This window comes from Gekko japonicus, unplaced genomic scaffold (genome assembly GCF_001447785.1).
Source record: "Gekko japonicus isolate JY-2015 unplaced genomic scaffold, Gekko_japonicus_V1.1 scaffold1406, whole genome shotgun sequence".
NCBI classification, from domain to species: Eukaryota; Metazoa; Chordata; class Lepidosauria; order Squamata; family Gekkonidae; genus Gekko; species Gekko japonicus.
In genome coordinates this window covers 311,370-327,789 of record NW_015160254.1, presented here as the reverse complement: position 1 = coordinate 327,789, position 16,420 = coordinate 311,370, and the positions used below count along the sequence as shown (strand labels likewise).

General features: G+C 43.9%; 1 protein-coding gene across 1 annotated transcript in view; it reads left to right on the top strand.

Annotated features, from left to right (window-relative positions):
* The window catches only part of PACS2 (phosphofurin acidic cluster sorting protein 2), a 110,931-nt gene that overhangs the window by 65,177 nt on the left and 29,334 nt on the right, over nucleotides 1-16,420 (top strand). Inside the window, exons 14-15 of the mRNA XM_015414377.1 lie at nucleotides 6,235-6,345; nucleotides 9,229-9,337. Of these exons, the coding sequence (XP_015269863.1) occupies nucleotides 6,235-6,345; nucleotides 9,229-9,337 (220 nt within the window). The remainder of the gene's footprint in view (nucleotides 1-6,234; nucleotides 6,346-9,228; nucleotides 9,338-16,420) is intronic.

Sequence of the window (16,420 nt, the reverse complement as noted above, 5' to 3'; positions counted from 1 at the left end):
TAGCCGCACTATCGGCATTTCATGTTCAGATTGATGGGTGCACGTTATTTACGCATCCTGTTACCAAACGTTTTTTGAAAGGGTTGTTAAGGTTGCACCCTCCTGTTAAATCCCCTGTTATTCCATGGGACCTTCCCCTTGTCTTACGCCAGTTGACAAGGAGGCCCTTTGAGCCTCTCGCCACCTGTGAGCTCAGATTTTTAGCCTGGAAGACAGCCTTTTTAACAGCTATTACTTCGGCACGTAGGGTGGGAGAACTCCTAGCCTTTAGGCATGATCCACCCTATCTTTCGGTACTTCCGGACGGGATACGGTTAGTGCCGGACGTCGCTTTCCTCCCTAAGGTCGTGTCGGAATTCCACTTACATGCTGAAGTCTTCCTACCAAATTTTTTTCCAAACCCTGTGTCTGCTGAGGATCGGCTCCTCCACAATCTGGATGTTAGGAGGGCTATCTTATTTTACCTTCAGAGGACGCAGTTGACCAGACGAGATCCACATCTCTTCGTTTCATACGCTGCCTCCCGACAAGGCACCCCTATTACAGCTCAACGCTTATCTAGGTGGATAGTTGGATTGATTCAGTTGTGCTACCAGCTTGCTAACCAACCGCTTCCAGGTCGTATTAGGGCTCATTCCACCAGAGCCATTGCGACCTCGACTGCTTTTCTTAAGGGAGTTTCGCTGCAAGACATCTGTTCGGCGGCTACTTGGGCAACGCCGAATACCTTTATCAAGCATTATGCCATTGACGTCAGGAGAAGCATGACTCCATCGCTGGGACGTCAGGTTTTGTCTTCAGCCACGCAATAGTTGTCCTGCCAGCACCCGCCACCAGGTAGGCTTTTGCTCGCTAATCTCCCATTGGTGTGAAGCACAGAGACCACGAAGAAGATAAACAGGTTGCTTACCAGTAACTGGTGATCTTCGAGTGGTCATCTGTGCATTCACACCACCCACCCTCCTTCCCCGCTGCTGTCAGCTTCTGGCTTTCTGGTTGGATGATGATATGCGGCGGTAATTTGAAGGAACTGGTGGGATGTCCGCGCCCGCCCCCTTGGGCATGCGCAGTGGGCCCTGCGCTTGCCTGAGGGGATGGGCGCGAAAATCCTTGTAGAGAGCTTGCTACAGCACCGATTTGATCCAGCGCAGGCGCACTAGACCCATTGGTGTGAATGCACAGATGACCACTCGAAGATCACCAGTTACTGGTAAGCAACCTGTTTTTAATGTACCAGTTGGTCAAAATTTAGCTATAAAAAGTTACTAAGAACATTGGCAGTCCCTTCAGGATCACAATTTAGCTTGAAAATATTTCCTTTTCATGTAACTCTAAATACTATAATGTTATACCAATATCAGAGTATGTAACCTCCACCACAACGGTGGCATCTTTACAGTCGTGTTTGAGATGTTTACAAGGGTTGATTTCTGTATTATTTCCCAACTTGCACAAATTGTGCAACCTTTAATTCTTACAGTCAATATGCTGCTGTTTATTTTCAGTGCCAGAGACCACAGGAGATTTAAAAAAATGCCAAGGCCAATGGTACTCTTTTTGAAGAATGACTACAAGACGAACAGATTCCCCTGACAAAGCCTGTTGACAAAATGCATGGGGAATTTCTGGAAATTTAACTAATAAAATATATTTCCATCTGATTCTGCACCATAGGGCTTGGCCTTATTTTTTTATCTCCTGTGACTGGTGCGGCTCTTTATTTTCTTGTTAACAATGCCAGAGGGCACCATTCTGCAAGTTTCATCATCACTAATTTTTAAAGTGTTATTGGATGCAGTGCCCAGTTGTCCCCAGCCTTCAATCCCATACTACAACTACTGTCTATTAACCTGGTTTCTGCTGACATACACCATTCCGTCTTATCCAAATAGAAGGCCAAGCTGTAATATTGCTGCCAACCTGCAGAGAAAACTGGTGGGTGCTGAAGGGCCAAGAAACAGTGACATTGTTCCATTGCAATAGCCGCCTTTGTATAAAAACAGTTCCTCTTTGTGTCACTCCCAAGTGCCGACTGTTTCTTGCGGTGCCTGGTAGGTCTGAGGAGTCCCAAGAGCTTATTTAGATATTACCAGGGCTTTTTTTGTAGACAAAGCCCAGCAGGAACTCATTAGCATATTAGGCCACACCCTGACAGCACAGCTCATTAGCATATTAGGCAACACCCTAATACCAGAAGTAACCTTTTGCTTCTTATTCTGTTTACCTTACCCAGGGCTTTTTTTTTGTAGCAGGAACTCCTTTGCATGTTAGGCCACACACCCCTAATGTAGCCAATCCTAATGAGTTTCTGCTGTTGGGTGTGGCCTGTTATGCTAATACGTTCCTGCTGGGTGTGGCCAACTCGGGAGCCAGCCGGAACTCCGTTCCTGTGCGTTCCTGCCCCAAAATAGCCCTGGATATTACCATTAGCAGGCTGCCATCCCCCCACCCTTAAATGACATTTCGTGTGTGTGTGTGTTAAGTGCCATGAAGTCACTTCTGACTTCTGATGACCCTATGAATTAATGTCCTCCAAAACATCATTAACAGCCTTGCTCAGGGCTTGCAAACCTAGGGCCTTTGTGGCTTCCTTTATTGAGTCCATCCATCTCATGTGGGGTCCTCTTGTTTTCCTGCTGCCTTTAACTTCTCGTAGCATTATTGTCTTTTCCAGTGACTTTTGTCTTCTCATAATATGACCAGAGTATGGTAGTCTCAGTTTTATCATTTTAATTGCTAGGGACTTTTTGATCTAGAACCCACTTATTTGTCATCATAGGGGTTTTGAGGTAAGAGATTTACCATTGCCTTCTTCTGCCCGTAGAGAACCACAGAGAAGGATTATTTTAAATGTCCTTAACCACATGTAGAGAAGGCCCAGGAGGGAAATAGAAACATTCAGGGGGAAGTCTTTCACATTATTTTCCAAGGACTTTCAGTTTTTAATGGAAAGTCTGGAGCGTGACCCTAACCTCCATGAAATATTTTCTCTTTTTGAGTAAGACAAACTTTGCCTCACAAAGCATTCCACACAATCCAAATGAAAATCTTTGAGGACTTCTGAGGAACACTGATAAAAACTGTAAAGATACAACATTTTCAACATTTTGTTTTGCTTGAATATAAATATTTTCGACAGGAACACTGATAAAAACACCCATACTGTAAACATACAACATTTTCAACATTATTCTTTTCCTTGAATATAAATATTTTTGACAGTAGTTAACGTTCTCGTCGCGTGCCAATGTAGTTAAATTTAATCTCCTGACATATGGCTAAACTTAATCCCTAGTAATGTGAAAGTCAAAGGTGTTTTTTAGTAATATGGTACCTAATACATGCTGCTAAGTATAAGCCTAGATGCTCAAGCTTACGTGAGAAAATTCCAGTGCACAGAAGAAGAAGAGGAGGAGATTGGATTTGTACCCCGCCCTTCATTACCCAAAGGTGTCTCAGAGCGGTTTACAAACTCCTTCCCCTTCCCCTCCCCACAACAGACACCCTGTGAGGTAGGTGGGGCTGAGAGAGCTCTTGACAGAAAGTGCTCTTTTTCAAGAACAGCTCTTATCAGAACTACGGCTTGCCCAAGGTCATCCAGCAGGTGCAAGTGGAGGAGTGGGGAATCAAACCCGGTTCTCCCAGATTAGAGTCCACGCACTTAACCACTACACCAAACTGGCACCAAACAGAGGTTGTGTTAGTCGATGAGTAAGATGCTATGTTGATGTTTTAAAATCTACCCTTTTATTCCCTTTTGTAACCTACTGAAATTATATTCTTTGTCTTATTTCTTATTTAAATACAATAAAATTTTATTTTTTTAAAAAAAACGTTCTTGTCACAGCCCAGAGCTCCCTACCTCTGAGGGAGAAGGGGTGGAGTGGGGGCATGGCCCTAAGGAGGGCAGCAGCCCAGTGGTAGAGCTGGGAGGAGAGCTAAGGGGGTGGCAACAGCAAGGGAGGAACAGAAGGAAGGCCCACCAGTAGCAGCTCCCTGTGGAGGAAAGGACCCTTCTTGTGTCAAGACCTCCTTGAGAGGAAAGGGCTTGCACAGGAGTAGGCACAGGGGAAATAGGATTCCTCTCACGTAAAAGCCTCTTTGAAAGTCCTGTTCTTGAGTAAAAGGTAAAGGTTTCCCTTGCTCGAAAGCCAGTCGAGTCCGACTCTAGGGTTGCGGTGCTCATCTCTGTTTCCAAGCCGAAGAGCCAGCGCTGTCCAAAGACGTTTCCGTGGTCATGTGGCTGGCATGACTAAACGCCGAGGTGCACGGAACGCTGTACCCTTCCCACCGAAGTGGTACCTATTGATCTACTTGCAATTTCTTGCTTTCGAACTGCTAGGTTGGCAGGAGCTGGAACTAGAGATGGGAGCTCACTCCATCATGCGGCACCCGGGTCTTGAACTACTGACCTTCCACAGCCTGCAGTTCAGCATCTTAACCACTTGAGCCACCGCAGCTCCTTGTTCTTGAGTAGGAACAGGGAAATAGGAACTAGGTGTGGCCAGGTAAAGAGGGGCAAAAGGCCCCAGCGGAAGACTCGGAGAAGGCTGTGGGCAGGTAGTCTTGGGGCCTTTGTCGATATGAAGGTACCATGCCCCTGCACCAGAACTGTAGGCTAAGAATACTTTAAGGACATTTTGCTGCCCTATGGCCATGGCCTCCACAGACATTGTGTGTGCGATTTTTTCTTTTTAAAGCATGAATTCCTTTGACCTGCTCAACAGAATCCCATAGAATGCAGTCTGATCCAGTGAGAAGTTCAAAGGGGGGAGGACTCCTATTTGATGACAAAATCTATATATCTAATAGCCAAGGCGCCCCCTGCATGTGGATATCTAAATGTGCACATCGGGGGCGCCTAGGGGGCAAAGAGATTTTCCTGCACATTTGGGGCAATCCCCAGATGTGGAGAAAAATCTGAAAAGTTGAAAAAAGTAATCGGGGGATATTTAAATCCACCCAAAAGTAAAAGAGCCTTCCCTGCACATGCGCAGAGAAAGTACTTACCAATAGGAACTGTGGCTGCTGGCAGTGGCGGCGCAGGAAGAGAAGCCTTGGCAGCTGGTGGCTGGGAGCCGTGGCCATTGCTGGAGGGGGGGGGAACCTGGTCGGCCCAGTGGCTAGGAGCCACGCAGGGCTTGCCGTCATTGCTTCTGGCAGAAGTGGCGGTAGCGGGGGGAGGGAGAAGAGCCGCACAGGGCTCGCCACCTTTGCTGCTTGCGGCCGCAGGGGAGAAACCTTGGAGGGGTCAGTGGCTAGACTCAGCCGCAGCCGTTGCTGTCGTCGTTGGGTGGGGAATCCAGGTGAGCCCAATGGACTCCCTGCTGGGCTCACCTGCAGCCGCTGCCGCGTCCTCCTCTGTGCGAAGCTCCTGCTGCTTCAGCACGTGAGCCACCCGGGAGCTGCGGGGAATACCCCCCCCCCCCAAGTATCACGGGTCCAACTTCTTGTCTGATCTAATAGGATTGTGCACTCATCCATTTTCTATAGCGTAGTCCATTTTCTGGATCGTTAACTAAATGTGGCTTGTCCAACACTTTGATTCGAAATACTGTTGGTGGACGGTTAATGTGATTTTAAGCAGAAAGTTGCTTGCCGTTGAGAAGAGTTGAACTGTGGGGGTGGGGGGGGGGAGAAAAATTTTAGTTCACAGTTCTTAGCAGGGCTTTTTTTGTAGAAAAAGCCCAGCAGGAACTCATTAGCATAATAAGCCACACCCAATAGCAGAAACTCATTAGCATATTGTGCAACACCCCTGACAGCACCACTCATTAGCATATTAGGCCGCACCCACATGTTACCAGAAGTGTGGTCATCCAGCCACACCAACCTTTTGCTTCTTATTCTATTTACCTTGTTTGTTGTCAAAACCCAGAGCTTTTTTTTGTAGCAGGAACTCCTTTGCATGCTAGGCCACATACCCCTAATGTAGCCAATCCTAATGCGTTTCTGCTGTTGGGTGTGGCCTATTATGCTAATGAGTTCCTGCTGGGCGTGGCCAACTCGGGAGCCAGCCGGAACTCCGTTCCTGTGCGTTCCTGCCCAAAAATAGTCCTGGTTCTTAGCACATCTTTACACTGAAGGGCAGTTAATGGGAATTTTCTTTCTAAGCGGCAAGGACTTCCGGCCATTCCGTGTGCATCCCTGTTTCCTTTAACAATTACATTAGTCCCTGTATTACTTATGCATTTTGATAAACATTATACTGTTCTGTCATTGTCGTCTTTATAGGGTCTCACCCAGTAGCGCAGTATCTGGGCTCAGTTGATTACCGGTACAACAACTTCTTCCAAGATCTGTCCTGGAGAGACTTGTTTAACAGGCTTGAAGCTCAAAGCACTGGTGAGTGTGTCCAGATATTTGAGTGTGAGGATGTTGCATGATGAACTACTTGAACTTGGTAACCTGGAAAAAGTATTGCTTTGCTTCCTGATACTTCCTGCTGTTTATGGAGGTCAGAGTTCTCTTGATTCTTCCTTGTATTTCCACATCTTCTGAGCCTAGAAGTCTTTTAATTCTTCCTTTGCTCCAAAATATAGATCATATGGAGACATTACCTCTTTTAGTAGAAGATAATAGCAGACTGATCACTCTTTTAGCTGCGGAATGTTATGCATCTGTGATAGATTTTTTGCAGCTGTTCAAAGTTAGTCTAGCTTTTTCTGTATTTTAGTAATCTGCTTAAAACGAATACGTTCAGAAGCAGTATGAGGTAGGGAGATATTTCCATATCTTACTGCTAATATCGTTTGCTTGTCATATATATGTTTACTTCTGTTGAGTTTTCTCTTTTCAGTTGCTGTCTTCCTGTTTAGTAGAAGTTGGCAGCCATTGTTGGTATCTGCCTCTTTTGCCTCTGGGACCTGGAAGATTAGTAATATTTCACTGTCAGCCTAGTGCCCACTTGCTGATAAAATGCGTGGCGGTTTTATCTGCTGCATGCACAGGCTAGACCTGGCATTTCCTGAACTGACGGATTGATGCCCTAGCCCCTCACCTGCTGTCTTGCCCCCAGCATCTCACCATCAGAGGCATTTGACAACCAGAGGGTCCCATTCAGCTGGCACAGCTAATAGTCAATATATGACTATTGAAAATGTATGGAGGGTGTGCTGACCCCTGCCATTCCCCCAAATGCAGGAGACTGTACCCCATAATTTGTGGCACAAATTAGGCAGCCGAGTTTCCCACATTTAGGGAAATTGCAGGGATCAGTGCACTCTCCATACACCCAACCACCTAACCCCTGTAATTTCTTGGATAACCAGTACTGATACACTTTCAGACACATCCACCCATGGTGGTAAAATTAGGCTGCAGACAGTGTTCCCTCTAAGCTGAGTTAGTGTGAGCTAGCTCACATTTTTTTAGCCTCTGGCTCACACGTTTCTGTCTTAGCTCAGGAAGGAGGGCTCCAGAGCAAACTAATTTATGCAGCAGCCAAGTTGCTTGCTCACAACTTTAATGCCAGCAGTTCACAAAGTAGAATTTTTGCTCACAAGACTCCACAGCTTAGAGGGAACATTGGTTACACACCTGAAGCAATGTCAGCTTATCACCGTCCACAGCCGTTCCTTCCCTGCTTGCTCACTGAGCAGTGGTGGAGGGAGAGGGATGCCAAGGAGGGGGGGGTCCTCTGGGAGAGCTGGCAGTCCTAGCCACAGAGGATTTGCCAGGATATTGCTACCAATGTTATTTAACCTTGCTGGACTTATGGTACCGCCTGAAAAGGATTTTGTACTGGGCTTCTCTTAGTGAGCAGCTAAAAGGTGAAAATTGCCTCATTTTTGACAAGTTGCCCCTTTTGCAATTAAACATGGGTGTGTTTGACTTCCAAGGAGTCAGACTACTCACATGTATGTTGACATTGATATCCCTCTTGTTGGTCTTTCCTACTGGTTTGGCATCTCTTCCTACCTGTACCAAATACTGGGTTTCGCTGAGGTTGAATTTGAGGGCCACCGACCTCACTTCTAGTTGGCTTCATTGCTTAATGTTCTAGGTCATAGTATGTCTGGAAATTCTGTCGTGATTTGACTGGGCAAACGTCTGCTCAAATTGTGACAGAGAGGACATTTCTAGAGGTGCTAAGTGACCGTGCTTTTTAACAATTAGCGATAAAGCCGTAACTGAAGTCCTACATTATTACAGCATTGTCTCATTTGGTATCTTCTCTGACTCTTCCTCCACCCTTAAATCACTCTCAGAACTCCAAGCATGGAGTTATTTTTCAGGCCTGATAACTTCTACTCACACCAATTCTGTGGGGGAGTTTGTTCCTCTTTTTTGTTTCTTCAGCTTTTTCAGGTAGAAAGCAACACCATCCCCAACATGGCCTTCCCTATACTTCCTGTAGTTTATTTCCAGGGATGACCAAATCCCACTGATTGGCCCCATATATACTCAGGATCAGGGCTTTTTTTGTAGAAAAAGCCCAGCAGGCACTTATTAGCATAACAGAGCAGACCCAGTAGCAGAAACTCATTAGCATATTAGGCCACACCCTCGACAGTGCAGCTCATTACTATATTAGGCCACACCCCATGCCTTCCCTTGGCTTCCCCGGGCAAACCCCCCTTGAAGAGAAGGGAAGGCAGTTTAAAGTGCCTTCCCTTAACTTGTCCAGGTGCCCTGCGGCTGCGGGGAGCCCAGGCAAGCCGGCCCTTGGACAGGCCGAGGAAGGCACGGGGAGGCCTCCCCAATCCTTCCAGCCCCCCCCCCCCCGTCCCACCTTCCTCGGCGTCGCCAGGGGATATATCCACTACAGTTATACCTTCTTTTAGAATATTCCATCTTTGAACCAAGGTTTCTAGCATTATACAACCAGACAGAACCACAGGAAAAGATCAAAACCAAGACAGAAATACCGTGGACAATAACAAAAACAATTCACAAATTATATTAGAAAATTCTAATCGTATAAAGTCCAATAAAGAACAATAAGGTCACAATTTCAATATTCATATTACATAGGAAAGTGCAAGTCCAATTTGCAATGATTCATAACACGAAACGATGTGAGTAAAGATTCCTTATGAAAACAAGGTGCTCGACAGCATCGTTAAGATAAGAAAGGAAACAAGGAACACCCACATTCTGTATTGGCAAGAACTATGCACACAAGCGCTTTGTTTGGAGTGACCTTCCTTAGGATTGCAATGTTATCATTCTTACCAAGAATACACAATAGATGATCATGTTGTTTGTGTTTGTTTGTTCTTGCAGTCCAGGAATCGCCAGATATTGTCTCCAGAATAACCCAATATATATCAGGAGCAAACTGTGCACACCAGTTACCTATTGCAGAGGCCATGCTGACATATAAGCAGAAAAGGTACGTAACTTTGAAATAATTTTTTTAAGTGACCGGAGAAATCTGGCAGATGGGCAGCCTCCTTTCAGTTCTGAAATGTCTTCCGAGAAGAAAGCCGTGTCATTCGGACACTATTTTCACTATTCGTGATAGGATACGAATGTGATAAATTGATCCATCATAGTCTCTGTTCAGAGTAGTCCTGCTCATGGCGAAGTGATAATAAGGATTAAGAAGTTTAATAAAAGAAGTTGTGGCTCTGAAGTGGTCCCTGTGGTCAATTCAAACCAGAGCTAAAATTTGTGCAGCAGTCCAGATATGACAGAACAAGGCTACCAGAAGTGGTCCCTTATGCTGCCTTGCAGCCAATGCCGTAGCTTCCAATGCCACTGAGGTCCCATGAAGCACTTCCCAGCTCACTGCAACAAAAGCATTTGCTGCAACAAACTGTTCAGGATCATGCGTTCTGTCATATTCCAGAAGTCTTCCTCTGAAAAATCTTTCCTGCCTCTCCTTTGGGTGCCTCTTTTCGCTTTTTCACTTCATTCTGTATGCAGCCCAGTTATCTCCAGTGTCTTTTGAAATAATTCAGATAGAAGCATGAAACAAACTATATGAAAGAGCACAACTTGAGCTTCGGATTTATGTATGATGCAAGCTGTACTGTGACCTGAATAATTTTTAAAAATGTTATTTCCCCCCCTTTAAAGCTGCATTTAAGTACTGTTCCTTTTTAATTTCATTATCATTATTTTCTGCATTAAGTTTGTCATGGGAGAAAGCAGACTAAAAGTTATAAATAATTCTTAAATGTTTTTGTGCACTGTTAAATAGCTGTAGTAGTTTCAGTTCATTCTATAAACACAATGTTCTAAACACAAAGGGGTGGGAAATTATATAAGAGTCTGCCAAAATAAAATGTGTACAGGTATCAGATTCCTTGATTTTCCTTTTCCTTGAAAAAGTTACAGTTAGGATTAGTCTTTATATTTAAAAGTGTGTTAAAATATACTCTAAAACTTTACTAATCTTCATTCCTTGGAGAATATCAATACTTAAATGAAGACTTTTTAAAATGTTGTGATCATTTTGATTACAGTACATCATGAATTATATGTAAATTCAAAGTATATAGTGATTTATAGGCTAAGAAGTGTTTTCCCCCCGAGGGTTACTAGTTCATTCTCTCAGTTATGTCAAGAGACGTGAGTTCTATATGGAGCTAACTGACAAAGCAGGAAAGGCACTCTAAAAAGAGTTCATGCGTGCGGGGGTGTGTGTGTGTCATTTTGGATTTTTTTTTGTATGTGATACAGCATCTTCCTGAGCGTTTCAGAACAAGAATGGTTTTTTGTTGCAGTTTGTTTGAGGTTAAACCACTGGTTAAGTTGAATCCAATGGACTGTTGGAAAGGTCCAGAAAACTGAGAAATAAGGCAGCCATACAGTTGTACTTCTTAATATTTTACTCTTTTAGCATAAAATCCTCCTCCATCATCTAACTAAGGGGGGGGGGGGGGGGGAGGAATGAACTTTTATTGTTTGATGCCAATTCTATGCTCTAAATTTTTCCAAAAGTTAGAAGCGAGAATTGAATTATTATTGAGGAATTGATAATAGGCCTTTTCAGTGATAATGTTACCCCCAGTGATGCCCTCACACTGTTAAGCTGAGTGAGTGTGAGCTAGCTCACCGTTTTTTAGCCTCCGTCTCACACGTTTTTGTCTTAGCTCAGGAAGGAGGGCTCCAGAGCAAACTAACTTATGCAGTAGCCAAATCACCAGCTCACAACTTTAATGCCCAATAGCTCACAAAGTAGAACTTTTGCTCACAGAACTCCATAGCTTAGAGGGAGCATTGCTGCTAATATACAGAAAGTGTATTGTTTGCAAAAAAATCCCCCCCCCCATGTGCAAACGTTGATCCCTGCGGCCATCTGGGACAGAGAGCACAACCATGCTGTCTGAAAGATATCACAGCACCTTAACCTGCATACCTAATGCACTCATTCACTGTCAGGTGGGAAATGGTTTGTCCTTGCAGCCAGGATTTTGATTCCTTTGGCAGTAGCTCCTTTGCCAAGGAAAATATCATAGATGCCAAGAGATGAAAGCAATGCCATTGGAATCCCAGAAGTCAGTCAACCCCACGGCCTTGTGGCAGGAGAAGTGTACCTGGGAACCCTTGTTCTCCACCTCCCTCACGTACACACCGTGCAGGAACTTGCAGGCATATCAGTAACACGTGATCACTGCACCAGGACTCTAGAATAACAACATGATGGATGGTGGACTATGTTAGTTTGTTGTTTAGCAAGCCTCAGGGCTTCAGCCTTTTTTGTTCTCAGATAAGGTATCAAAATGGGAATATCTGTTCCCAGATAAAATACTGCTATCTCATCATGCATGCTTAATAGGTGCAGGAAGTAACATTATGATTTACCATGAATGGTCCTTAGTAGTGTTTGTAAAGGGTCCTGCAAAATCCATGTGGTCGGAGGAGGTAGAGCTAATTTAATTAGCATACAGGATCCCCTGCAGGGGGCAACCCCACCTACCAGTTTCCTTAAAAAAATATTTACAGCTAAACAAAGTTTTTAAAAAAGATATACGTAAAGTAGAGATAAAAATATAACAGTGATGGCAGATCTACACAAGTTTCTATAAACGATTTCCAAATATGTAAAAATAAGTCCGTATGCAATTGTCATCTGTATGCCAGGCTTTCCAATATTGATACAGAGTTCTAAAATCCTCAATTCATTGATGTACTGGAGGTGGGCTTTTATCATTACAGTATTGTAAAATGAAGTAAGGACACGTTGACCGTCGGTTAGCCTCCAAGAGACAGGCAAATACTTTAAAAGTACATCAGCATCCTCAAAAGTCAATTAATATTCTAATACAAAATTGACATGAGCAATATCCTTTTCCCAGAAAACGCAAATGACTGGACACACCCATCAGTTTTGTTAATATAGTTCAGCAAAATGTTAAAAGTAGAAGAGACCTGGAAGGAGTTGGATGAGAGGTGTCCATTTGGTCATTAGCCAGACCCTCCCATAGTGTTGGAATCTCTCTGCATGAGGGACAGTCCGGGTACCCTAGGACATGGCAGAGCTACCAGTGAGTGTTGGGGATGGGACTCTGGCCTGTGCACTAAGAGCAAGGCAGGCAGGTGAGAAGGATAAGCAAACTGGGAGCAGGTGCAGGAGAGTTGTCCACCTGGCCTCTAGCCCACTGTTTGGAGCCTTGGCCAGAAGCTCCAAGGTTTGTAGCAATCCCAAGAAAACAATATGCAAGATCCAGGTTTGCCAGTTGGAGACAATACTGGCCTGCTGCCTGGTTAGCTTAGATTGTGGACTTTATTCAAATGAAGATGAGTAATATGAAGGATTTAACTAATGGGTTATGAATGATTGAATTATTTTACCTTGCTTTTGAATTACAGTGAAGTTGGCTGTGGGATTGCTTGCTTGTACTCTTTAATCGTGCAATTAATGGTGTTGTGGGAATATGAATTTTTGAATATATGGATTGTTTGGGTGATTGAAAAAAATGACATCCTCTTTCTAAAAAACGTGCCCTGAAAAGCAAACACTCAAGAAAATGAGGAGGAAAGCGTTTAACCAACATCATCAATGTAAATATTTTTAAAGTTGTTAGTCAAGGAATTTAAGGATTCTGAAAGCAGATTAACTCATAAATTATTAGATTGGGAGAAACTTCTTAAGGAAAAATAGAATGAATGAAATAAGAAATTAGAAAGGATTTCAGAAACGAAAGTTCAAATGGATATTAAATTAGATAGGGGGGGGGAATCCTAATTGAGAAAAAACTTGGGACAATATGACCAACAAATCTCTAAATTTAAAGAGACACAGATTTGCCACTCAAGTGAATTATTATAAAAAGATAATTACAGAGTGGACCAAGAAGCTAAAGAAACGAGAAGATGTATTGGGTAAAGTCTAAACTTAGAAGAAGTATTAAATGAGAAAACAAAATGTAATTTAAGAAAATTGTCTGAAACTCTGGGGAATCTTGATTTAGTTAATTATTTAGAGAAAAGGAGTTTAAGGAAGTTTTATTAAAGAATAGTATGAAAGTTGAGGAGGAATTAGTGGTATTGGTATTATTGTGCATATAGCATAGGATTTTAATGTGGCAAAACAAATAAACCTAAGGAAGTAGCCTTATCTTTATTGTGATATTTGTGTTTTAAGGTGAACAAGGACCTAACACAAAGATTGTGAGAAGGAAAGATCTGCTGACTGTCAGCAGAGCACCTCTGAGCAGATTAGAATCTGAGTCTTCTCAGACTTTGGGGTCCCTGCAGTCAGAAGTTCAAAAATAAACCTGTCACAGGTTTAAAAATGGATCATAGCTGGCAGCCTTCTCTTTACTCCTACCCTGCCCACTTTGGCCTCCTCCATAACCTGCCCCAGAGGTCATTTCGGGGGGGAATGCGGGGGAACGTAGTTCCCTCCGGGTGAGGTGCAGGGGGGTGGGGCACATGATGAAGCCCCGCCCCCCACTTCCGGCTGCCCCGCTTCCAGCCCTCATTCAGCCAGGAGGAGGCAGGAGAAGAGGGAGGGAAAGTTGCTTCCTCCCCGCCTCTCCCCACCCCTGCCTGCCTGGGGCCAGGGAGGGCCTTGGCAGGGCTTCCTCGCACTCCCGCTGGCCTTGCAGGTCCAGCGCCGGGCCTCTGATGTCAGGGGGTGTGGCATATGCTAATGAGGTATGCTAATGAGTTCCCCTAGCTCTTTTTCTACGAAATGACCCCTGACCTGCCCATGAAGTGGAAGAACACTCCAGAGTAGGTTTTTAAGTTAAATTACAGACGCCATCTGGAGATTGTGCCATTAAGATAAACTGACTGTTGATTGTAATCTGTATTTTGTATGTTTTAACCTGCTGTAAATCACCCAGAATCCTGTGTACTCAGGGATGGGGCGATTCAGAAATCATCATCATCATCATAATGATGATGGTGATGATGATGATAACTATTAGAGAAAAGAAACCTGGTGGCTTTTCAGTCATTCTTCCAAGAAGCTTATGGCACAGCCTTCTTCTGATATTGAGTTTCCACTAAAACATCCTTTATTGCCATGTCAATAAAAAACTAATCACCCTGAAAATGAACAAATGGGAGACTAGACTTGGAGGGATTATTTTTATTCCAGCCTGAAACTTCAGAATTTATAGAAGTTGATCCCCTCCATTAATATACAGACTCTGTCACAGCTGAAATTTAGGTAATCTTTCATGAGTTCCGCATAATTAAAATAGAGTCTTGGCATAAACTACATCTTGAGTATTCTTGGTGCAATTGTGGCATATTTATACAAAATTTAGATTTTTTTGTGCTGATTTTCACTTACTATTTCTTCATATTCTTTTAATTGCCAAAAAAATTCTGGTAATGCAGATATAGGATTCACTAGTGTGAGAGTGATATCATGAGCAAATGGGCTTCTTTTATGGGCTTATATATTTTATTTTTATCTATTTTATTTACTGCATTTATATTCTGCCTTTCTCCCCACTAGGGAACCAAAGGAGTAATATTGTTCTTTTCTCCTCCATTTTATCTTCACAAGTTTGGTGTAGTGGTTAAGTGTGCGAACTCTAATCTGGGAGAACCAGGTTTGATTCCCCACTCTTCCACTTGCACCTGCTGATGTGACCTTGGGTCAGTCACAAGCTCTGGCACAGCTGTCCTTGAAAAAGAGCAGTTTGTGTCAGAGCTCTCTCAGCCCCACCCACCTCACAGGGTGTCTGTTGTGGGGAGGGGAAGGGAAAGGAGTTTGTAAGCCGCTCTGAGACTCCAAGTGAAGGTGGGGTATAAATCCAATCTCTTCTTCTTCTCTTCCTGCGAGGTGGGTTAGGCTAAGAATATGTGTCTGGTCCAAGGTCACCCAAAGAACTTCCAGGGAAGAGTTGGGAAACAAACCTGGGTCTCCCAGATCTTAGTCAGCACTCTAACCTCTATATTACCCTGGCTCTGGGCTGTATTAGAAGAGAGTGAAAAAGAATGGCTGAGGGAAATTTCTTAAGGAGAAATGTGAGGAGTTTTTAAATATATATAGCTACAGTAAAAATAAGGGCTCCACAACTTTTTCGAGTCTTTGGGCATCTTTGGAAATTTGTCAGATGGTGGTTGTAGAGTTGCCAGACCCCCCAGTCCAGGTGGGGCTTCCCCTGATTTTTCGGGCTTCTCCTGCTGCCAGCCAGCAGGGGAAGCCCCACCTCCAAACAGGAACATCACATGGGAACACTCTGCTTTTTGGGCAAAACTCTATAATTTTAAGTCAAAAACCCCAAAATGGAGAGTGTTGCCGTGCAACGTCCCCAACTTGATGGCATCACTTCCACATGACATCATCACGGTGGGGACGTCACATGATGTCCCCACTCTCCCCTGGAACGCCCCCCAAATCCCCCTGCCGGCAAGCCAAGGGAACCTGGCCACCCTAGGTGGTGGCTGCAACTACAAAATGGCTGCCACAAGAGGCAGAGCCAACCACAAAACGTCAGGGAGTGAAGTCATACTTAGATCTAATAGTAAATAATTTAAAGCAGAAGCTATGTTTGAAATTAACATATTGTTTAAAAATACTTTTGTACATACACAAAACTTAATTTCAGGTACGTGGTGAAGATACTTGTGCTGTGGTGGCAACTGCTGCCAAAGCAACTTTTTAAAAAGTCCGCACAGCCTATTAGATTCCAGTGACCAGTCAGAAGACCTGCTGGGTAAAAACCTTGCCTAGTCCCTCCAACGTTCTAAGAACAGTTAGCGGGGTACCAGGAAAGGTGCCATTGAGCACCATAGTGCCCACAGGTGCTGTGTTGGGGACCCCTGGAATAATGGATCAGCTCAGAAGGTGACTTCTATAAGAAATGAACTTTTCTTGTTTTTTGTTGTTGTTGCCTTAGACAACATTTTTTCCATCCCACCTCCATTTCATCATGTTCTGAAGTATCTTTGCTGCTAGATGGAATTCGTTTTATCTCATTTTGTATTCAGTTCGCTGATTGACTGAATGGTCTTTCATCCCCGTAATCTGCCCAGCCCCAATGCATTCTTCTGTTTTACC